The sequence below is a fragment of the Carassius auratus genome, chromosome 36 (genome assembly GCF_003368295.1).
Source record: "Carassius auratus strain Wakin chromosome 36, ASM336829v1, whole genome shotgun sequence".
NCBI lineage: Eukaryota > Metazoa > Chordata > Actinopteri > Cypriniformes > Cyprinidae > Carassius > Carassius auratus.
In genome coordinates this window covers 10,309,222-10,331,695 of record NC_039278.1, presented here as the reverse complement: position 1 = coordinate 10,331,695, position 22,474 = coordinate 10,309,222, and the positions used below count along the sequence as shown (strand labels likewise).

Sequence of the window (22,474 nt, the reverse complement as noted above, 5' to 3'; positions counted from 1 at the left end):
CTGGCTCAACATCATGGGTTTGATTGCGGCATATTACATTTACAACTGCCAAAACAAGACTAAGGCTTCAAATTTGTGTAATAAATAGGCTTCATATATTTATTTGGCTGAAATTAATCCAGCGTACCTCACAAGTTGCTAAAAAGAGCTTCTGTTTAACTTAACTTGTAATACAGTGTAACCTTATCTACATCCAGAGAGATTTGCATATTTGCAATGACAAGTGAATGAAATCTTTGTTTTAGAAGCATGTCTCTTGGTTAAAGTTGACAAATTGGATTTCTTTGGACCCTGAAGTAACATCATGACATTTGCAGTATGGTAGAGTGAACACAGTGTTCGAAATACAATTATGGATGTACAAACTCTACTGAAGAGAAGGAATATGAATAAATGAAGAGTTTTAATTACAAAAAGGTTTTAAATACATTCACTTTATTGCATGAGGGTACTTCTAAAGCAAGCACATGAAGTCTTTTGTTTGATTTGCATAGCTCAAGCAGACTCGTTTTTCCCTTAAAATAACATTAGTTACGGCAAATATGAAGAAATACAGTGTTTTGATTTAAACATATTTACACAGACCAATGTGCTTATTTTGAATTACTGTAGTTAATTCCAGTTTATATGCTACAATTTTTATTATAATTTTTTTTTTATTATCAAATATTAGACATCTCTGCTTTGACTGTCCAACTGCAACCATTTTGTCCAATTACGTACAAACTAACACTTAAAAATGACTTTTAAACAAGGCCTTTAAAAGGATCAATAAATTAAAAATATATCAGCCTCGATCAGTATCTCCATAATATATCAGATCAAAACTCTCTTTAATCATTTTAAAACCTCATTTTGTACATATAAAAATATGCGATGCACTGATCTTGTTTTTCTCTTTCTGAAAAAGGATAAAAAATAGATCTTTGTCTTCCCATTCAGGGCTGTTTTTGCTTAAAAGTTACAATGAATAATTTGCTACTCTTTGTTTTTCTCTTTCCCAGATCACACACTGTGTATCAGCGTGATTCAGGTTGTTGGTAATTTTTTGTCTTTGGAATAAGAATAACATGATTTTGCAGAGACATAATTATGACATGGCAATTTCATCAAACAAATTCTCACAAAACAGATCATACACAAGCTGAGGCCAGTGTTTAGTCAAGAGTTAAAACAGAATAATTTCACATGAAAAAAAAGACAATTAGAAAGCACAGAATGGGCTAACAACTTGCATGGCATTTTAGAGGTTTCGATATGGGGAAATATCACCTCAAAGTAAAAAAACTGGAGATTTATATGGTTTGGCAAATTGTTCTTTACTTTACGATAAATTATAAGCAAGCTGCTTGATTACAGAGGTAATTACCTGTGATAGAAAAATAATCCAAAATATTGTTCCATTTCATTCCACGTTAATCTATATTTACACAAAAACTGTGTCACAGCAGAAAAGAAACAGCCAAATGAATCTCCAAATGGGACAACGATCCACAAATAAGGGCTTTGATATTCTTTTGGGGCAACAGGTTACATAATTTAACATCAGTATGTACAGGCTGTGATGCAAGTTGCTGGCCTCGCATGAACACGCATTGTTTCAACAAGCAGACTTACAACTCTAAGGACACTTTCAATGTTTCGGCTTTCTTATCTTATTAATCTAACACACACGCTCAAAAGTTTTAAGGTACCGATATTTGGTACTCTCCTAGCAGTAAAAGCACTATGACGAGTCCACATGGCTTTGATGCAAAGATTAAAGTAATAGTCATATCAATATATCTGATTTATTAATAGATACACATGGTACTTAAAGGCCTGACAATGGTTTGAGAGACTGCAGTGTTGATGGGAAGGGGGTTCTCAAGCCCTATTTTGAAACCAGAAAGGACAGTGGAAAAAGAGGAGGCCAGGAGGAGTCACAGTGAGTCTGGCCTTAAAGTTGATGGAGGAGAAGTGCCCAATGCTAAGTCTTCTTTCATCAACAACATCCTTTGGATCAAGACAACAACGGATTCATCCACAGTTCCAAGCTCCTACTGAGGGGGCGTTTACACGACAACGTTTTCAGCCAAAAACAGGAAACTTTTTATGCGTTTCGCCGGTTCGTTTACACGACAGCGGCGATTAGGGGAGTGAAAACGTACATTTTTGAAAACGCCACCGTTATCGTTTCCGTGTCAACACCCAATACTGCAATCTTTGAAAACAATGGCGTCATGCATGTGCATAGTACGTGTTAGGTATGCAAACATGCGCAGTATGTGACGATTTTAAATGCGCAAACAAACATACAAAACAATGCCGGAGCACATGGTACTGTTGTGTAGATTTACTTCGCCAATATTACAACCAACAGCGGAGAAGCATCATATAAAATATATAAACATCACTTCCCTACAAGTACTGTTTACTAACAAGGTGACAGCGCCAACTACTGGCCTGCCATACGTAATATAGCGTTTTTGGCGATTTTCGCGGATATGTTTAAATGTTGTGTATACATTCAACTTTTTAAAAACATAAGGGAAAAACCTTTCTGTTTTTAACTACATCGTGGTCGTGTAAGCGTAGCCCGAGAGTTCTGTTCAAAAATCAGGGGTTGATTGCGGCTAGTTCTGAACACAGATCATTATCATACTAATGGTCCCAAATCCCTCTTCTGATGTTTAACAGATGAACTGAGCTTTGACAACTTTGCTGTATTCCCTAGTCTGGTTTTCACAACTTCCTCAAGCATGGCTTTTTTCCTCTGTTTGCAGCTCGGTCTCTGTCATGCTCCGTCCTGTCGCAAACGTGCTTGTGTCTGCAAGAATCCGCCCTGAGCAGCTGTACCCAGCATTTGTAGCATGATTCTGCTGTATGTACTCCAGTCAGTAATCTGACTGAGAGTAGATATGAATCTGTAAACATCGTCCACTCCTGGCTAGTTTGTAGCTTTTGTAATATTACTGCCATCCTCCGAGATCAAGTCAAAGCAGATGATTAATTGAATTCAAAGTTCTGCCGTGGGTTACGTACTCCGAATGAGGATTGTGAGGAGATGTGGAGGCAGATAACCTCGCTTGTGAACAGCCCTCCACAGACATCCCAACATTTTTAAATATTTCTCTGCATGGTGTTGGGTAAATAATCAAAGGAAATACAATGTTTGGTGGAGGCAAAACAAAATGTTCTTGGTGTTCAGTGATCTTTTCTTTGACTGCTGGATACTCAGAAGGGCTCAACCTCAAATTTGACAGCTGCAAGAGCTTGAGCTGGGAAAATGGAAGAAGAAGAGAGAACAAAGATAAGTGGAGAACAAATGTATTGTTAGAGACTTGTTTTTCTTTGGTTCAGCTGAATGTTTTTCACGAGGGCTGAAACACACTCTTTGCAAGAATGTGAATGCATCTATAAATGTTTAAGAGATAGTTCTCCCAAAATGTATATTCTGTCACCATTTAATCATGTCATTGCAAACCTGTATGAAGTACCTTCTTCTGCGTAACACAAAAGGAGACATTTTGAAGAATGATTCAACTCAACTCATTTGTCCATACAAAGTCAATGAAGGAGTCTGAAACAACACTGAACCCCACTGATATTCATTGTACTGATAATTTTGTGTTCCACAGAAGAAAGTCATACAGGATGTGAAAGGGCTTAGCAAATGATGACAGTTCTAATTTTGGGGTAAAAAAATGCATGATGTATCAGACTGCAATTGATAATGCAAAGTGCTGCCACCAGGGGATGCTTTAGTGGACATGAGTATAAATTGTCTTATACTGACAATTTTTTATTATGTCATGGAAAGCAAAACATTTTAAAAGAATGAATCTGTCTCAGATGGCACTCTCAGCCATGTGTTCTACACTTGGCCACACAGACTTCTGGGTAGTAGTGCGGTGGGAAGTCCAATCAGTGTGGGTTTGGCAAAAGAGCATATTAAGAATGCAAAGTATTCACAATTTTTTGCACACTTAAATATTTTAGAGCTTGGAATAAATAGAAACAATGCTATTGAAGTATTGAAGGATTTAATTAATTAGGGTGTGAATAAATATTAAGCCAATTAAAAGTTTCCTTGAAAGTTTGCCAAGGCCCCTTAGTGGGCCCCCGACCGTTGGTTGAGAACTAAAGAGGAACAGCGTATATAGAAAATAATCACCCCCTTTAAAATAATCACATTTTGTTGTTTTGCAGCCTGAAATGAAGACCAACATGTAAAAAAAAAGTGACCCCCGCTCCTAAAAATGGCTTATAAACTCAATCAGGTGTAGCTTATCACCTCAATGGTACACAAATTTGACTTTAGCTTGTGGTCAGCTGTGGTATTTATGATCAGCTCAGCATGAAAAGAGCTTTCCTGGAGCATTTCAGTCCTTGTAGTGCACCTGAAGCAAACAATCAACTATTAGTAGCAAGGCACTATCAAAAGATCTCATGGGATAAAGTTGTGGACAGGCACAAGTCAGGAGATGGATATAAAAAAAGGCTTTATCAATGCCTAGAATTGAAGTCTACTATTAAGAAGTACAGTAAAGGTATTTGGTACAACACAGACCCTCTCTGGATCAGGACGTCACTCAAACTGGATGAAAGAGACAGGGGGAAACTGGTCAGAGAGGCCGACAGCAACTCTGAAGCATGACAAAGAGTTGTCATTGTGTGTCCAAATATTGCAAAGTCTAGATGTGCAAAGTTAGTACAGTCATATCCCAACAGACTAAAGGTTGTAATTAATGCAAATTGTGGTTCAACAAAAAACTGGGGATGGTCCTTTTTCCAACTTAGTAATTATTTTTCTTTTTTTTATTATTCTGACATGTTGGTGTTATATCTTTCACTTGGATGTTATAAGCTGCACAGAGTAAATACAGTTGAATAAAACAAAAACTGCGTTCGTTTTCATTTCATGCTGCGAAGCAACAAAATGTGATCCTTTTTCAAGGGGGTGATTCTTTTCTATACCCACTATACATTAAACACACCATTTGTGATAGGGCCTACATAGTTAAAGCTAACATGTTTATAAAAATAGCTACCTGAATAATAATCTCTGGCTTAATGGCACACTTTACTACCCACCTGAGTCTTTTGAACTCGGAGGTTTGCTACCAACAGCGAAACACAAATACAATACATTTAATATAGTTGTTCTTTTGCAATGTGAATGATTATACATTCACTTCTGCATTCACATACTTGTGTCAAGTGTTTCTGACCCAACAATTCATAAGGTGAACAAATTGTACAGCAGTTGCCAAAATAGCTGCATCTGGTTTCTGTGATTATAACAGGTGAAAATGTTCTTTAATAAACTGTTAATGGACCAGAAGAGAAATTTAGTGTTTATGAAAGTCCACTGTGATATGATCAACATAGTTCAAACACTCAGCAACATTTTTGTCACATGGTTTTGATCAAGGCTGACTATTATTTTGCCATGAGCTGATTGCAGCAAAGTTTACAGTTAGTCTGTTAACACTGTGTTAAGACTTGATCACTGGAACTTATGCTGATAATATGAAATATTGAAAGAATGAAAGTTAGTCAAGACATTTGTAGGAGCTGTTTGTGGAATAGCCACAAGTCCTGTAATAAATGTGCAGTTAACCAAGATCAAGAATTAGAACTTTTGCTGCAATTGTTTCCATACCAGAATATTTTTCTACCAAAACAGGGTGGTTTGAATGCATCAATATTCAGTGTTGTTATATTTCTAGCTCTACTAAAAGTAAAAGAAAGCAAGGGCAGTGATGAGCAGGACCAGGAAGAGAGTTTGTGTGAGGAACTAGGAAGAGAAAGGAAGGGGCGGGGATTGTTGTGCAATGGGTGGGACTCACCTTCACACCTTCATGATGTGGGAGGAGTCAGAGTAGTCAGCAGTAGGGGGAGGGACCAGGCTGGTTGGGGAGGCAGGGGGGCTGGGGACGCACTGTGCTGCAATGCAGTGAAATTATGGGGGGCAAAATGTCAAAAGAAAACATATGCCATGAAGTAAATGAAAAAGGAATTGTGGGACAGAGAGGTGGATATACGTATACTGTCCTCTCTAAAGAGTCACAAGGCAAAATTAATCCATGCTAATTGAATTTTTGGCTACAAAAAATAGGGAATGAAATGAAAGAAAACTATGAAGGAAAGTCCAATGTATGATTATAAATTCTGGTTGTCCATAAATCTTAATCTAGAAACTGAGATCAAAGGCACGATGAATTAAAAATATATATATTGTAATTTTTCTCTCTATTTATAACTGATGTTCGTCCTCTCTGCCTTTGTCAATTCATATGTTCTGAAGTTTAAAATTAAGTGACAACAACAAAGCAATATTCATAGTTGTTAATTTGAGAAAATCTCTCACTCTACAGCAGTTCCTCAGTGAATTTAGATGGAACTAGACAGTGTGCTTCAGTACCGAGGTCACACATCTAGATGAATGTGTTGTGAATTCTGAACCAGATCAATTATATATCAGTTCAATTTAAATTTCTTCTGCAAAATAGCACATCTAATAGTTCTCCTAAGTCAAAAAATAACTATGATTAAAGTGCAACCTCAGCACTGAAGTGTGGTGAAGGGTAAATTGAGGACATTGTGGAGCATGTGACATTGAAAGACAATAGGGTCAGACAGTGGTCAGACAGTTGGGGTCACAGTTTGCCCAGGCTCCTCAGGGCAGCAGGTTTCCTCACCGGAGATTAGCCGGCTACGGCGGGAGGCCTCGGCAGCCAGAGCACAGGACATCTCAATGCGTTTCTCCTGCTCCTGAAGCTGCTGCTCTGGGTTACTGTGTCCCTCCACTGGCCCATCCAACACTGGCACCACATTCTGCAAGCTGGAGAAAGACAGACAGGATAATAAAAAAAAAAAATTATATGTATACACACACACAGATTTTTTTAAGTATTGATTTCACTTAGGAGGAAATTCTGCCAACGTTTACTCAGTGATGTTTGAAACCAAACCTTTTGTATTTTCCAAAGAACACAAAAGTGAAAAATCTTTTATTGTGTTTTTTGTACTAATATTTTGAGAGCTTGACTTGATTTTAGAACTTTGGCAGTCCCTGGTTGTTCGGCAAGTGCTGCGTATGGTTTGTGGCATAACAGCAAATGGGTTTGGATGGACAAAACAAAATAAAGGTTACTCAGTGTGTAGTGGATGAGGACATGATGTTCATCATACTTAGATTTGGCAATCAGTGTCTTGATTCTTTCAACTTTCTTCTGTTTTTCCCGCAGCTCTTCTGGGCTGAGTGGTGTACTGGGCTCATTTTCCAAGTATCGCTCGGGGATCAAGACTTTGTCCGGCATGGACAACTAGAGAAACAATGAAACAAATGTCCTTGCCTAATCTTCATATCAAATGTTATTAAAAAACTGGACAATGTTCGTGGTGCAAGATGCAGTGCTGCTATGAGATTTCTAACCTCTTTGTTGAGATCCAGGTCATAATGTTCAGGTTCCACCTGTCGTCGCAGACGAGCAATTTCTTCCCTGGGTGACTCCAAACCTTCTCCCCTAACAGCCGCCTCGAGATCCTGAATAACCACCTCATCAGCCGTCACTCTCCTCCGCACCTGGATAATCAGGAAGGACAACTGGATCAATGCTTAGCGTGACATAAACTGCAAAAATACACTGTAAAATGGTTTCATAGAATATCTTTTATTTGTCTTACAGCATTTTTTCTTGTTTTAAGCATATACTTTATGGCACCTGATATAGTTATATTTAGAATATATCAATAGTATATTTTGCAGGCTGGCTGCATTTTAAGTAAATTTATTTCAAGTAAATTCCAAGTTCACTAAGATTTTCCCAGTAGTGTCTCAAAAACATGAGCTATTAATATATAAAGTAATAATAAGTGCATTAATAAACAGCTAAACCTGCAATAATGTGTTACTTCTTCAGTACGGAGAAAAAAATGCTTTAGAATATGACACTAACCACTCTGTAGCTAGCAGAAGATTTGTAGCCATCAGTGTTCTGGTTGCTGGAGATGTTGAGGCTGCGCCTCTTGTCTCTGACGGAGTTGCTCTGGTTTCTTCGTATCCTCTCGTTCTGTTCCTCCACACTCATTTTAGACTTCACCTCTGCGGGGAACACTGCACTCTTTGGCCTCTCCTGGGACACACATCCAACACCATTAGACAACGCATTTATAAAAGACTACCTATAATGCCACCTAGTCCAATACATACCGAATCAGAACCCACAAATTGGATCTGTAACTTATTTATGTTGATTAAACTAATGGTACTGGCTATATTTTATAGTTCCTCATATTTCCTCATAAAATGTGAAGCTATTATTGAAAACATGAAGAGTTTACTAGCACAGAATTAACTTACTCTGGAAATGTGACCATTGGACACCTTCCCATTTCTCCGTTGGACACCATCAGAATTGTTCTTGTCTTCTGAAGGCGACTTGGTCCTGGGTGGAATAATTCCGACTGCAAAGAAAAAGTCAATTACAAACTACATTTTTTTAGACAGGCGCCATTGTGAGGCAATAAAATAGTGTTTGTGAGTTTTTCACTTGTTCATACTATAACCGTGGTTTAAATATAAATTATCTTAAAGTGAAATATAATTAATTTCATATGCTCAGGAAATATCATGAAAAATGTCAGCCTCTTTTTCTTCCTACCTCTATTCTGGTTGGATTGTTCTGTATCAAAGTCGCTGATCTTTTGTCCCTGTGAGCTGTAGTTCTGCTGGAACAAAACATAGCAAATGTCAACCCAAGTAAAAATATCCTAAAGTAACATACAGAATTGCTAATTAAATAATAATTGAAACCAGCAATCCCATCCTGACAGGATAAAAATAAAAAAAAACTATATGAATCTATTTTTGATTCTTAATCAAATTCTTTTCAGACTGGTTTCAAAAAAAAAAAAAAAAAAAAAAAAAAAAAAAACATACCTACATTTTTTAAGGAACCCCCCTCCAAAAAAAACAAACAAAAAACACACCAATTCATATTAGCATGCTCAAAAAAAAAAAAAAAAAAATGTTGGCATGGGGCACAGTGGAGGCTTCTACAGTTTGTTCAACATTGTGATGAATAGCAGCCTGTAAATGCATTAGGTTCTTGAGGCAAATATTGCTAAAAGTAAAAGCCATGGAAGCATTTTACACATCACAGTACTATCACAACCTTGAATAAATGCAACACTAGCACAGAAACAAGCAAGCACAAATAAAACCGGTACTAAGGACAAAAATGGTGCAACTACACAAGTGTGTGTATATGAAGTAACTTGATCTGTCTACCACACACAAACAAAGAGAAAAAAATGGGAGCTGTTGGAAGACAAGCTACTCTGATTTATTTATTCCAATATTTGCTATATCTTACAACAGATGTTATATTGTGATGCCTTTTGGTTTGAGATAAAGTAATACGTGACAAAACTGTAAATATGTGAATGCAAACAGATATTTTATGAAGTGAAGTAGTGAAAAGAAAAGAAAGGGGAAATAATGAAGTTAATTGGTGAAGGGGAAAGGAAGATGTTGTTGACATTGTAGTGATGATCATGGTGTGAAAATGGACACAGTCCTCATTCTCGTAGCGCGGCCGCCTCTTTGAGGTACCTTTCTGTTGTGGAAATCTTCATTGTCCTTGTAGCCTTCCTGGTGGATGCCTGAATGGGGGCCCATGCTGCGCAGCCAGGCATTGCTTTCTAAGGGCAGGAGTGGGACAGAGGGGGGGGGGACTGGGAGGACTCCAGGGGCTGGTAAGACTTAGGAAGTGGAGGTCTCGGAGGACCAACCTCCTGTGGTAGGAAGGCAAGAAAAAAAAAAAAACAGGAAGTTGGGAAGAGAGAGTAAAAGATATGGATAGAACAGAAATTAAGCAGAAGGGAAAGAAAGATAGGCAGGGAGGAGGATAGAAAAGAAGGGATGGAGAGGGTGGAGAGTGAGCTGTGCATCAGGAGCGACTAAGCCAGGTGGAGGGTGGAGAGAATCATGGGAAGCATAGAGGCATGGATCCCTCACCACAACCACTAATAAACAATGACCTGCACATGACCCAGCACATGACCCACATGTGAACTTTGTGATTTTAACAAATCTCTGCTAGCAAAGGCAACTGTGAACTCCGATAAAAGGCTTAGGCCATCCGCTTTAACATGGGAATTCTACTTTGATGTACAATTTGAAGTCTGAAAATGTGCAGTTCAGTCAGGGGCTGATTCTTCTGAATAAACAGCATGTGCCAAAACGGCGTAAAACTCTGGGGATATTTTGGTAGTGTATCACTGTGGGAGTGGGTCACCTATGAATACTAGCAAACACACTCAACCAAGTGTTTAAGAGTGACTACAGCTAAGTAACAACAAAAAACAGAATCATATAGCCAGAAAACAGGTATTAAACACAGAAATAATCTTTGAATCCCATTTCAGGTCACTTGATCATCATTCCATGTAGAATTATTCAACTGATTAAAATTGCTTCCTCTTAAGCTAAAAAGACAAAATAGTTCAATAGTGCCCATCTACTTTTTCAGTGAATATTATTTTTCTAATTCATTTTGCCCATAGGGAAAAGTGTTTGTTCGGGATTTATAAGCCAACCAACCAAACAAATACAAAGTGAATCAAAAGATCACAAACTTTGATTTGAAGGGGAAACTATTTGAAAATCAGACGAAAAGACAAAGGTACAAGATAGAACTAAAGTCCCATGAAGTACTGTGAAGCATATAATCAAACTGAAAATTATATATATATATATATATATATATATATATATATATATATATATATATATATATATAAATTTATTTATGTAATGTAAATATAATAATTCCCATTATTATACAATTTGCAGTGATTCATGGGAGTTAGTGGGTGCTTAAAGGTTCATTTATTTGTTGAAATTCCCTAATTGGTGACAGTTTCTTAGCAGAAATATGGGCAATACTATTTCACCAGGAATTGCACTGTTAAATATGATTATTTAAAAAAGAAACTAAAATTAATGCAGGCTGATGACAAAAGCATATACCATCAATTAACATCCTTCTAGCTCACAGTAGCTCTGTGGTTAAAAGTTATTGTTAAAGTTATCGTTCAAAATGAATAGGATATTTACTACTATAACACAACCTTTGGAATCTTTTAAAAGTAAAAGCCTTTTTAAATTATCACCACAACTTCATGGCAGTAGATTATGGTTAGAGGTTTCTTTAAATGAGCATAGTACAGCAAATATAAATTATTTTGAGTCAGGAACAATTCAGGATGTCTTGGATAAAAAAAATAAAAAATAGCAAGTCCTATGCTAAGACTGGTTCTACAGCATACAGTATATGCTACTGCAATGTATTCTTTACACTGTAATAAATAAGACAGTCTTGAAGAATAATGCTGTGTGAAATACCTCTGTGGCCAGCTGTTTAGTTGGAGAGACCTGAGAGCCAGGGACGGGAGAGAAGGGGCTGAGAGGACTCGTCAGACTCACTGAACTCAAGGGGCTTGCAGGACTGTTTGTGCTGAAGGAGCCGGATGCTCCACTGGCTACAGAAGACAGATAACAGAGCACAACGTCAAAAGTAACCTAATATTCTTTCCTGTAATAAACTCTACTTTGCTGCAGTTGTATTCCAATAACAAATGATCAAATCATAAAACAAATGACACTGCTGTCTGTTTCCTGTTTCACACTGTACACACTGCATGAGCATAACTGCAACAGCAGGCACACAATGGTCTCACAACATTCATGTTATATAAGAAATCTGCAGCTTTATAAAGGAAATACAGAACAGAAGTAGCGACAGATCTTTTAATCTGTTTTGTGACGTACAGTGAATCTGAATGTGAGCTTGCAGTTGACTAAGTAAGGGACAGGGTTTATGTAGACCACATGAATAAAAAAATAAGTTAACAGAAGCATAAGTAATAAAAGTAGTATGCTGTTTCAGCAGACGAACCAGTTATGACATTACAAACCAATTTTACTAATTAAACATGGATGAACCATTCACAATGAGATCAATAATAAGGTGAATTTTCATTTTATTCTGACTATAATTAATAGCCAGAAATTGGTCAGAAATCAGTTATTCTTCTGCTCTGCAGATTATGTGTGATGCCGTGCAGCATGGAGATCATCTGACCTCTGTGCTTGGCCGTATCCGTGCCGCGAGACGGGTTGTTCTTGTGCAGCCCCTCCAAAACATCCTGAACCCTCCAGAACTCCTTATGAATGTGCCTGTGTACCAGCTCACTCTGGGAGGAGAGAGAATCTGTTAGACAACTCAATCATTGAAACAGAAAGATACGTGCATTATTAAAGCACTGTCAGGATCATTAAAATAATGCATATTCCTTCTTATCAATAATTCACGAGAGAATCACGTGCCATTCAATTACTGATTGCATCTTTAATTTCCATTCAAAGGAATTTGAGCAGTTCTTGTTGCATTAAACAGATCTTAATTTAATATTCAAATGAATTCTTTACCATCAAGGTCACCTATTTTGCTACAATAATGCCCCATTACACCATATCAATCATGTGAAAATGACCATGCAGTGGAGGCCATTCGCATGATAATTGCATTTGCTCATGATTTGCCTTAATGGAAAGATGGCAAATGGCTTGTAGTGCAACAGTTCAATGTTTCCTGGTAACTAATCATGATGATGATAAATTTGGAGCCAGTATCCAACATACCTGCCCTCCAGCATTCAGGTGCTCCCATAAGTCCCCGTGGATGCTGTTTACTTCATCCTCTAGTGCCTCAAACTCCATACAGGTGCTGGTCAGGGCCTGGGAAGTACAAGTAACAAAAGAAACAGCAACATGTATTTAATCAAAAACATGAGCTTCTGTTATGTGCTAATGTGTTTTCATAAAAGTGTCAAATTTGTCTGGTTTCCTACACTGGAGGCCTGAGACAGCTCTCCTCTGATGTTAATCAGCTTGTTTTGTAGACTCTCCTTCTTCAGCTGAAGTTTCTCCATGGCCAGCGGCTGGTTCCTGTACAGCTCCATCTCCTGATGCGTGGCCACCAGCACCCCCTCTAGGCTGTCCTGGAAATTGCAGAAAGCAGTCAAGTATGTAAGGACAGTAGTTTTAGGCATAATTGGGTGGTTTATATTGAGAATGTAATATTAAATTAATGCTTTAATATTTGTTTAAATATTATATTAAAATATATTATAATAGTATTTCATAACAGTTTTTTAGAGAACTCCTAAAAGCTACAAATGTACCTTTTCCATTCGCAAGCGATGCACTACAGCCTCCTGCTCTCTCACAAGTCGATTCTGCTCACACAAGCCGTGCAGAAGTTTCTGTACAGAGACAAAATGAATGAGTTCATGGGTCTGTTTAATTGAATGACAATGATTTGCAAAGCTGTACATCTATGCACGTCTTTGATCAGACAACGTGACGTACACTGGTCTCAATCTCATTGCGCTTCAGTGCGGGATGAAGGTCACTGTACACATCATGGAATGGAGGCACCTATAACAAGAGAGAATAAGTAAAATGGAAATTATAGTGAAAATTTGTCTTCTCATTTGAAAAGACCAGCAGTTTTTGAATAAATAAGGAGTAAATAAGATTTAAAATACTAATGAAAAAAAACAATCAATAAAACAACACTAATAAAAAAAAAAACGAATGAAATTGTTTTTATTTATTAATAAAAAATTAAAGACCAAAACCTTTCTAAATAAATAAATTGCAAAACTTATAAAATAAATAGCCACTGCAATGTGCTGTTTGCATTATTCAGCAACAAAAAACCATCCCAAATGCTGTGTCAATGATTAGCCCCACCGTGTGAAGGCAATCCACTGAAAATGGCTTTCTTGCTTGATGGTATGAGTGGATGAGGCAAATACTGTACACAAAGGACAATAGCAATACACAATGACCAATCAATGGAGGATGTGATTTTGGGCAAACAAGCACTGGAAATGGCGGGATTCAGATATTATAAATTAAAGCAAAAAAACTTGTGGCTCTCATAGCTGAACTTAAAAGTTAAGGCTCTAAAACTAAATCTCTGTTCACTTAAACCTAAAGCACTATTAAAACAGCCAACATGCCACATCGACCGGGATGCACAGAGAGAGAGGCAGGCTCCGTCACAGCCTCAGAACAGCCTCGTGTGAGCCTAACTTTTCCAGAAAGAGGCTGAACTGAGCTTCAGTAGTGCAGGAATAGCCTGCCTCTCTGGACGAGTCTCGACTCTCTTACTTGTGAAAATAGTTTTGCTCGAGGAGAGGAACGCTCAACCATTCTGGTTACCATGCCGATTAGGTGATCACCATCTGTCATCTAGGGCAGAACACAATTTCATTCACCTGGCTATACGCCTGACTCTGAATACGGCTGACTTTGATGGAACCCAGCTTATATTACAATGTCCACAGCAGACAGAGGACATACTGTAGAAGAGACCGGGGCAAGTTGTCACACTATTTTTAACTCTAGTGAATTTTTCTTATGGTAGGTTTATTTTTGAATGTCATTACACTACTATTAAAGTGTGGTTCAGTCATGTTTCTAAAAGAAGTATCTTATACTTACCAAGGTTGCAATCATTTGATGAAAAATTATAAAGTAAATATACAGTAAAAATAATACTATTGTGAAATATTATTAAAATGTAAAATCATTTTCTATTTTTCTGAATTTTCAGTAGCCATTACTCCAGTCTTCAGGCATATGATCCATCAGAAATGATTTTAACAATGAAGCCTTTCTAACAATCAATGTTTTAAACAATTGTTGTTTAATATTTTTGTTAAGCTGTGATTCACTTTTCTCAGGTTCTTTGAAGCAAAGGAAGTTAATGTCTCCGGTTTAATAAACAATATAATAGGCATATCAACAAAATATAATCAGTAAAATAAATTAAACAATAAACAATTCACAAAACAGCAAAATAAACTGTAAATTAATTATTGTAAATGTACATTTTACAAACTGTTAAACATGACAATTTGCCCCAATAAAAATGTTGGGTAAAAATTTCTCAATCTGATATTTTTAAAAAAATCATGTCCAGAACTGACATCAAAATAACGATTTAAAACAGTTTTTTTAATCAAGATTTTTCAAAACCAACATAAGAAAAAAACACTGCTAGAATAATCACATATTTGTGACTCTTGACTCAGAACCTAACAGTTCTTGAGATATAACCCTCGTGACAACTTCCCCATGTGACAATTACAAAGAAGCCTTCCGTATATAGAAGCCGCTGCTGTTAACATGCAGCTGTTATAAAATTAGAAAACGCTTTCAAATCAATGTGAGAACTGACACAGAGAGGAGACAGGAGAGAAGTGAGAGCAGGAGGTGGAGCTTCAGAAAAATGTTTGAGAGGACTGTGACTACTTAATGGTTGATAATGTCTTGAGGTGGACAACTAAACAACGGTCAGTTTGTTCTTTATCATCCTTTAATGTGAAGCCAACAACCAAAAGCTCACTTTGAAAACTTATTAAGTTGCCTCTGTATGTCTATATGCAGCTGCTTTCTAAAGAAGCATCCTTTTTATTATTAATATAAATATATTAAATTATTTAACAGACGCTTTTATCCAAAGCAACTTATAGTGCATTCAGGCTAACATTTTTTACCTAACATGTTCCCTGGGAATCAAACCCACAACCTTGCACTGCTAACGCAATCCTTTCCCATTAGAGCCACCGGAACATATTCTTTTCATGCTTGAAATGCTGCTTAGTTGAGCAGCTCACTAGGTTTCGGAACAGAGCTAACGTGTTGTCAGCATTGAATCTCAGTTGTGGTTGTTGGATCGAGCCTCCTACCTGCTGATCAAGGTACTCCAGGTTCCTCTGAAGCTGCACGTCTAAAATGTCCTCCTGATGTGTGCAGTGAAGCAGCAGCAAAGCCCAGTGTGTTAAACCCAGCAGCAGCATACAGCACGCAAAAGCATTGGACGGAGAAATGGAAATTGAGACACAGGTAAGGACAGACACATGCTTATAACGGCATTGCTAATCACAGCGACGCGTGGTGCAGCACACTCATACTCATAAGACCAGACAATTACATGCCCTCATCAATCATTAATTAGCAAAGCTAGTGCACTTGATCTGCTGCACATACCAATGATCAGTCACATGATCACATGGTTTCTGGTTCTAAATTGACAAGGCTGTAAATGGAGTGTACCATGCTGAACACATTCACAAATGCTTAAAAGTGTTGACTTACCATTTTTCTATGGACCGAAGGGGATGCTGGGTAGTTGTAGTGGTACATTCCTTGACTGTAGGAGCGACGATCTCCAGTGAAATCATACTAAAACAAGAATAATAATGATAAATTAAAGTAAGAAACAAAAAAAGGCAAGATCTGCTTGAATATATGCTATAATGCTACTGTATATTATATTATATGTTTTAATAATAAACAGTAGTGTTAGACAAGAAAAGGCAAGTCCTTCTGTAATATTTTGGTGTTGGGTAATATAATATAATATAATATAATATAATATAATATAATATAATATAATATAATATAACATAACATAACATAACATAACATAACATAATATAATAGAAATCATCACATATATTTGATTATTTAATACAGGAGTGACTATCTTCAGGGAAATAATATTAAAACAAGAATTAATTATGGTAATTTATATATTATAAATTTTCAGTGTATAATATATTTTGGAGTTCTTGGCCAGAATAAATTGTAATTGTCACAAGATAATTGGTTATGATACTAAGTTGCTTGACAGGTGCTTTACCTTGGGTGAGCTCAGTGACCTGCGGAGCCCGTACACTGAGGGGTCAGCATATATACCTTCCTCACTGATTCTTCCGGGTCCCCGATCAAACCTGGCGCTGGGCGATCGGGCAGGTGAGGCGAAGCTGTGTGGAGAATAGTGTCCTCCTGATGAAGAGGAGGGTGAACGAGGGACTGACCGTGAGCGTGGCTGTATGGAAAGCCCTCTCATAGAGTTCTGTGCTGAGTCTAACTGGGGGTAATAGGCAGGACCGTGGGGTCCCATCATCCACTGCGGGTCTCGGGGTTGACCATATAAGGGTCCATCTCGCAATGACCGCTTCCTCTCTTCCATGGTCCAGTGAGGAGGTGGTCGGTTGTAAGCAGCAGACATGGAGCAGATGCTCTCAGGCCGCACACCCGGTGGGTAGAGGGGATAGTCATCCACATACGGAGGGCCGCTGTACACACCGTAACAGTCTGGTGACATAGCGCGGTTTACTGTGTAGTACCTGGATGGACTAAGAAGAGGTGTAATTATCATTCAAAGAAAACTGAATTAAAATGTAAATAAAAATACACTACCATTCAAAAGTATGGGGTTTAAGAAGTCTCTTATTGGTGACAAGGCTGCATTTATTTGATGAAAATATAGCAAATACAGTAATACTGTGAAAAATTATTACAGTTCAAAATAACAGTTTTTCTATTTGAATATATTTTAAAACATAATTTGTTTCAGTGAAGACAACACTTCATTTTCAGCAGCCATTATTCCAGTCTTCAGTTGTGCGGCTGATTATTTTTGTGAAAACCATGATGCATTTTTAATTTAGGATTCTTTGACACAGCAATAAAACTAGACCGCAGAGAAATTAAACGATAATCAGTTTAATGTACCTGTTCTATTTAGTTTGGTTCAACACTGTCAAAAAAATAGTTTAACACATATTAAAACTAAACTTACTAAACGTATATATAAAACTAAACTTACTAAACTTATATATATATATATATATATAAACTCTAAAAACCCTGCTGGGAAGAAAATGCTAAGGTTTGGAAGGCAGTCTGGACCTCACCTGCGGCCGTCGTCCTGAGTCACTGTGGTCCGCCGCTGGTTGACCCACTGCTGCAGCTGCGTCATGGAGCTCTTCCTCTGGGCGAGTCTCTCCGGTGCCGTCCTAGGCACAAAGCCCCTCCGCATCACAACATTCTCCTCATGCGGCTCCCGCATGTCCCTCACGTTGTCTTGGGACTGGTATCTTGAACCGTTGGGAGGACCATAGGTACCCCAGCCGTTGGGGTGATGGGGTGCCAGGCCTCCTTTCTCCCCTATCTTGCCCTCTATATAAGAGGTAGCTGGGGTCACTGGGGTGCTGGGCATGGCGTCTCTGGTTTCTACGCCGTTAAGCTCGTGAACATCTATCCTCTGGCCGTTCTCTGCATGAGAGTTTGGCTCGAGACGTTTGGCTACTACGTCGTTTTGTTCTGCTGCATGGACATGCTCAGATTGATTTCTGCAGAACAGCAGGAAGGAGAAAGACAAAACATCTGTTTTAAAACCCTTTCATCAACAGAGTGATACCTTTGATCTGCTCAGTGAAATGTTGTTTTAAAAGGAGTGCACATGACTGGATGTTCCAGAGTACCAGGCTAGCAGCATTAACAACATACTCTATTGCTCCATCTGTGCTATTTCTGTTGTTGCTCTGCATGTATCTGTGTCTTTTAAGACATTAAGACATCCAAAACCGTATAACATTCAACTATGAAAAAAGGGGAAATCTTGAATAACTACTATTTGAACTCTATTTAAAAAAAACTATTATTTGTACTGAATAAAGATTCGCAAAAGCACTATATTTATTTATTTTTTTAGCTCTTGTCAGTGGAGAATACGTCTTATTGTTTGACCGACAAGTGTTGCAAACGGCACTTTTATTTTGACAGTGCTGAAAACATGGTGCCTGAGTGCAGACGCACAGAAAACACACATGGATGCACTTGAGAAGGCAAGTATGTGGCCACTATGTGGTTATATTATTTATGCCATATTCACTTTGTAGTACATTTAAAATTAGCATTGCCTGGTTTTTATTTAAGAAAAATAAGATTCCTACACAGCATGTTACTGGTTGCTTACAATGATTAATTCCTTTTTAGTTACTTTTTTAAAACAATTTCTTCACTTTTGAAAAGGCCAAAACTTTACTTCACAACATTCAAAAGCATAATATTGTACTTTTTACTCCACTACATTTCATATTAAATATCATTGAATTCTTAATTTAATTAACAAATCTATTACTTTCGTACTTTTGCTCAAGTAAAAGTAATTAAGCGATTTGCTTGAGTACAAGAAAGTGCTACATTTATATTGTTTTTAATTATTAAATATAATATACAATTTTAAATGTACTTGAGTAAAGGAAAAATAGTTAACTACTTTCCGCCTCTGTATGTGTGTGTGTGTGTGTGTGTACCTGGATGTGGCCGAGATGTGGACCCTGGCAGCCTCAGTCATGGCTTGGATCCACTCCTCTTGCTCTTTCTGACTGTCTGCACTGAAGAAGTATGTACGAATTCCTGTGTGCTCAACCTGCAAACAGAACGCAATACTAGCCTTTAAATCCTCACTTTCCTCTTCCTCCTTCTGCTCCTCTTCGCTGGTTTCACACCACACCTGCAAAAGAAAAAGAGAGAATAAGAGAATATTACTGTACTGTCATATAGCCACTCCCAGTGTGCAAGAAAACAACTGCAAACCAAATGCCACAGGGACAACAGAGCATGCAAAACAGATCCAACAGAACTCATGCAAAATGCAGTGCATGCAAACAAAAAAAATCGGTCATGCAGTGACCACATTTCTCATGTAAAGTCATGAATCTAAATGTGTCGATATTTAATATGCAGCACAACACTGGAGAAAAGTGTGCTTTGTACATGCAGATCAGACAATTAAAGTGATTAAAAGTTCAGCATTAGCTGACATGCGATTGAAGACTTTCAAAAAGTAATTTAATCCAGTTTAATTATTGTCTATAAACAACTGACATTCATTTTAGACTATGACATGTAGAGGGTTGAAGATACTTATTTACTGTTGTCAACATAATTATTACTGTCAGCTCATGTTAGGAATGTAAGCAGGTGAGTCTGATCTTGATTCTTGCCATGCAGTTACTGGAGCAAAAAGAGGTGCTCTGAAATACCTACTAAATGTGGCTCATCCAAATATTGGAGGAAACTCACTCAGGGGTCCGCAAAGATGGGGGGATTGGGAACAGAGGAGAAAAAACTACATAAGGATGACTAGATCAAATATTAACTTTAAGAGCAGGTTAGATGTGGGCAGGTTTATCATAATGGAGTGATCATAATGTGTATTAATATCCTGAAAGAAATGGCAGTTAGTAAAAAATGTGGTTTTGTTGTGTTGTTACAGATACAAAACATTAGTTTTATGGAGCACACACACACACCTGACAATGTAAAACCTTTGTGTTAATGTGTTACATTTAAATAAGCAACACAATAGATTACACACACGCGTGCTTATACAAAACCCTGCAGTTCAGAACTTTACCACATGGGGGCAATACAGAACGATTTAGAGTTGACTGTGGACAATTCATTCAGTAGCAAACAGAAGAAAAGTGTTCAACAAATGCACAGCTAAAAGTATGTCAAAATGAAATAAACAAACCTCAGAATCTACAAGCATAATTTATGGCTAATGTCTAAAACTAACCTTTGGTATTTAGGGACAATAAATATAATAAAATATAATATACAATTCCAGCTTTTACCTGAGAGACCAGTTTTCTCCAAACCATTAAAATAAAAGGAAATGTTTAAATAACTGGGGCCTTTTTTCATACTTTCAGGTGGCATCTTAGGTCATGATGCAGAAAGCCCATTACACCTCAGATTTCAATAAAAGACGTGACAGTTTAACACACAGCAGGTTCTGCATGAAAAGGGTGTGTGACCACTGAGAAACCAGACAATCACTGGAAGCTACAATAATCTGACCATAAAACTAAGCTTCTCTACTAATGCCAAACATTATCAATTAGTGTCGCATAAAACAACAACCTGCACTTAGTCATCTGAAGGTGTGCTGTTTCATACAATCTAATAGTTAACTGCTCCACAGGACAGTTAGCTAACTGACACTACAAACCATTAAGGAACAAACTGTATTTCTGAATAGACAAAACCTGATGAACAGGGTTTGTTTTACAAACACACAAAGTTATAGTACAGTATAGATAAAAATGCTCATTTGTGAAATGTCTAGTAAGGAGAAAATCCCTTAGCGTTTCATTATACCATCCATTCATCCATCAAAATAACTTCAATTAACGAGAATAACAAACCTAGACTAATCAAACCATTTATTTCCTATTTGTTTACATGCTTAAATTTCTGTTTCTCAATGGAAGTAGACTGTCAAAACAAAAGTTTGCATTGCAGTGGTGGATCAACAAACTTACAGAAATCTGATACAAAAATCTAGCCATGCTTTTGCAAGTCTTTTGTATCCCCTTTGTACCTGCCAAAAGAATGCCTTGTTTCCTTTGAATGAACCTCTCCCAGAGGAAACCGTCAAACACTCCTGCACAATTGATTCATTGCAGGGCTTGGCAAATTCTGTGCTAACTGTTTGCGTTTGATTTTACAGAGAAGCCGTTGTTCTTGTGAAAGATTATTACTATGCGACTCAGAGCTGGCACTTGCTTGGCAATGTTTGCTTAACTTTAATATAGCCGGTCTTCATTAAAACCTTCTTTAAAGTGTTTCCAACCTTACAGCACTACTTTATTTTTGGAAATAAACTGTAGGAGGAGGTAAGTGTGCAAAAGGTATCTTACAGTATACTGCTTTGTGAAGACGCATGACAAATGAACCATGTTGAACAGGTTTTTAGTGATGCTTCAATGCTTGTAAATCACTTCCTCAAAGGTGGCTTGTAATAACCACCTGAGTCGAGTCCAAGTGTATCCTAGAGAAATATTTGTGGTTTACAGAAGATGTGGCGTCACATGTCAGCCTGATCTATCTTTACAGAATTCCTCTTAACTACCAGATACCCTTCTATCCAAACAAGCACAGGTGCCTTCTTTCCTTCTTTTCAAATCAGAAAGAAGAGCTGACTTCCTGTCACATAGTATGTCAGTGCAGGACTTTATTTAGTTAAACCTTAATTATGACCTAATAGAAAATGTCTGTCATCATCGGGGTGTGTGAAGAGAAATAACATGCATAGTTCTCTCAGGAACGTGAGAGATCAATATCGTCCTCAGTAAAACCACATGCTTGGTAAGATCATAGACAGAAGCCACTCAACATCACTTTTATTGTAACTAGCCTGGGGATATAAGCCTGTGCTTGTGAAAATCGGAAAGCATGTATTAGAATCTCGTTCTGTGTTATTATAATGACGCCCTCTTTTTGTGCGTTTGGTGATGCAAGTGATGGTAACACACCAGACTAGCAGATGATCTGATAAAACTGACAATCATTTCACCTTTTTAATGCACATAAAGGAAGGTCAAGCTACATAGTCTCATTGTGTTTTGCTGTCTCTATCTGTGCCAAGAGCTCTCCGTCTCCTATGGCACTGGCACAGAGGTGCGGCCCAGGACACATTATCTACACAGATCTATTACATAGTGGTGGAAAAGCACCATGTTTAAACTGTAGACTTAA

The 22,474-nt window shown here is 37.6% G+C and overlaps 1 protein-coding gene across 1 annotated transcript in view; it reads right to left on the bottom strand.

Annotated features, from left to right (window-relative positions):
* Positions 1–384: 384 nt before the first annotated feature.
* Positions 385–22,474, bottom strand: part of LOC113055215 (pleckstrin homology domain-containing family A member 6-like) — a 40,842-nt gene continuing 18,752 nt past the window's right edge. The window contains 22 exon segments of the mRNA XM_026221297.1: positions 385–3,260; positions 5,835–5,931; positions 6,687–6,829; positions 7,180–7,313; positions 7,424–7,573; positions 7,947–8,123; positions 8,351–8,454; positions 8,652–8,718; positions 9,605–9,723; positions 9,726–9,786; positions 11,399–11,535; positions 12,138–12,249; positions 12,698–12,793; positions 12,907–13,056; positions 13,240–13,320; positions 13,427–13,495; positions 14,237–14,317; positions 15,820–15,873; positions 16,229–16,315; positions 16,776–17,274; positions 17,836–18,273; positions 19,240–19,439. Coding sequence (XP_026077082.1) covers positions 5,837–5,931; positions 6,687–6,829; positions 7,180–7,313; positions 7,424–7,573; positions 7,947–8,123; positions 8,351–8,454; positions 8,652–8,718; positions 9,605–9,723; positions 9,726–9,786; positions 11,399–11,535; positions 12,138–12,249; positions 12,698–12,793; positions 12,907–13,056; positions 13,240–13,320; positions 13,427–13,495; positions 14,237–14,317; positions 15,820–15,873; positions 16,229–16,315; positions 16,776–17,274; positions 17,836–18,273; positions 19,240–19,439 — 3,054 coding nt within the window. The 3' untranslated portion in view covers positions 385–3,260; positions 5,835–5,836.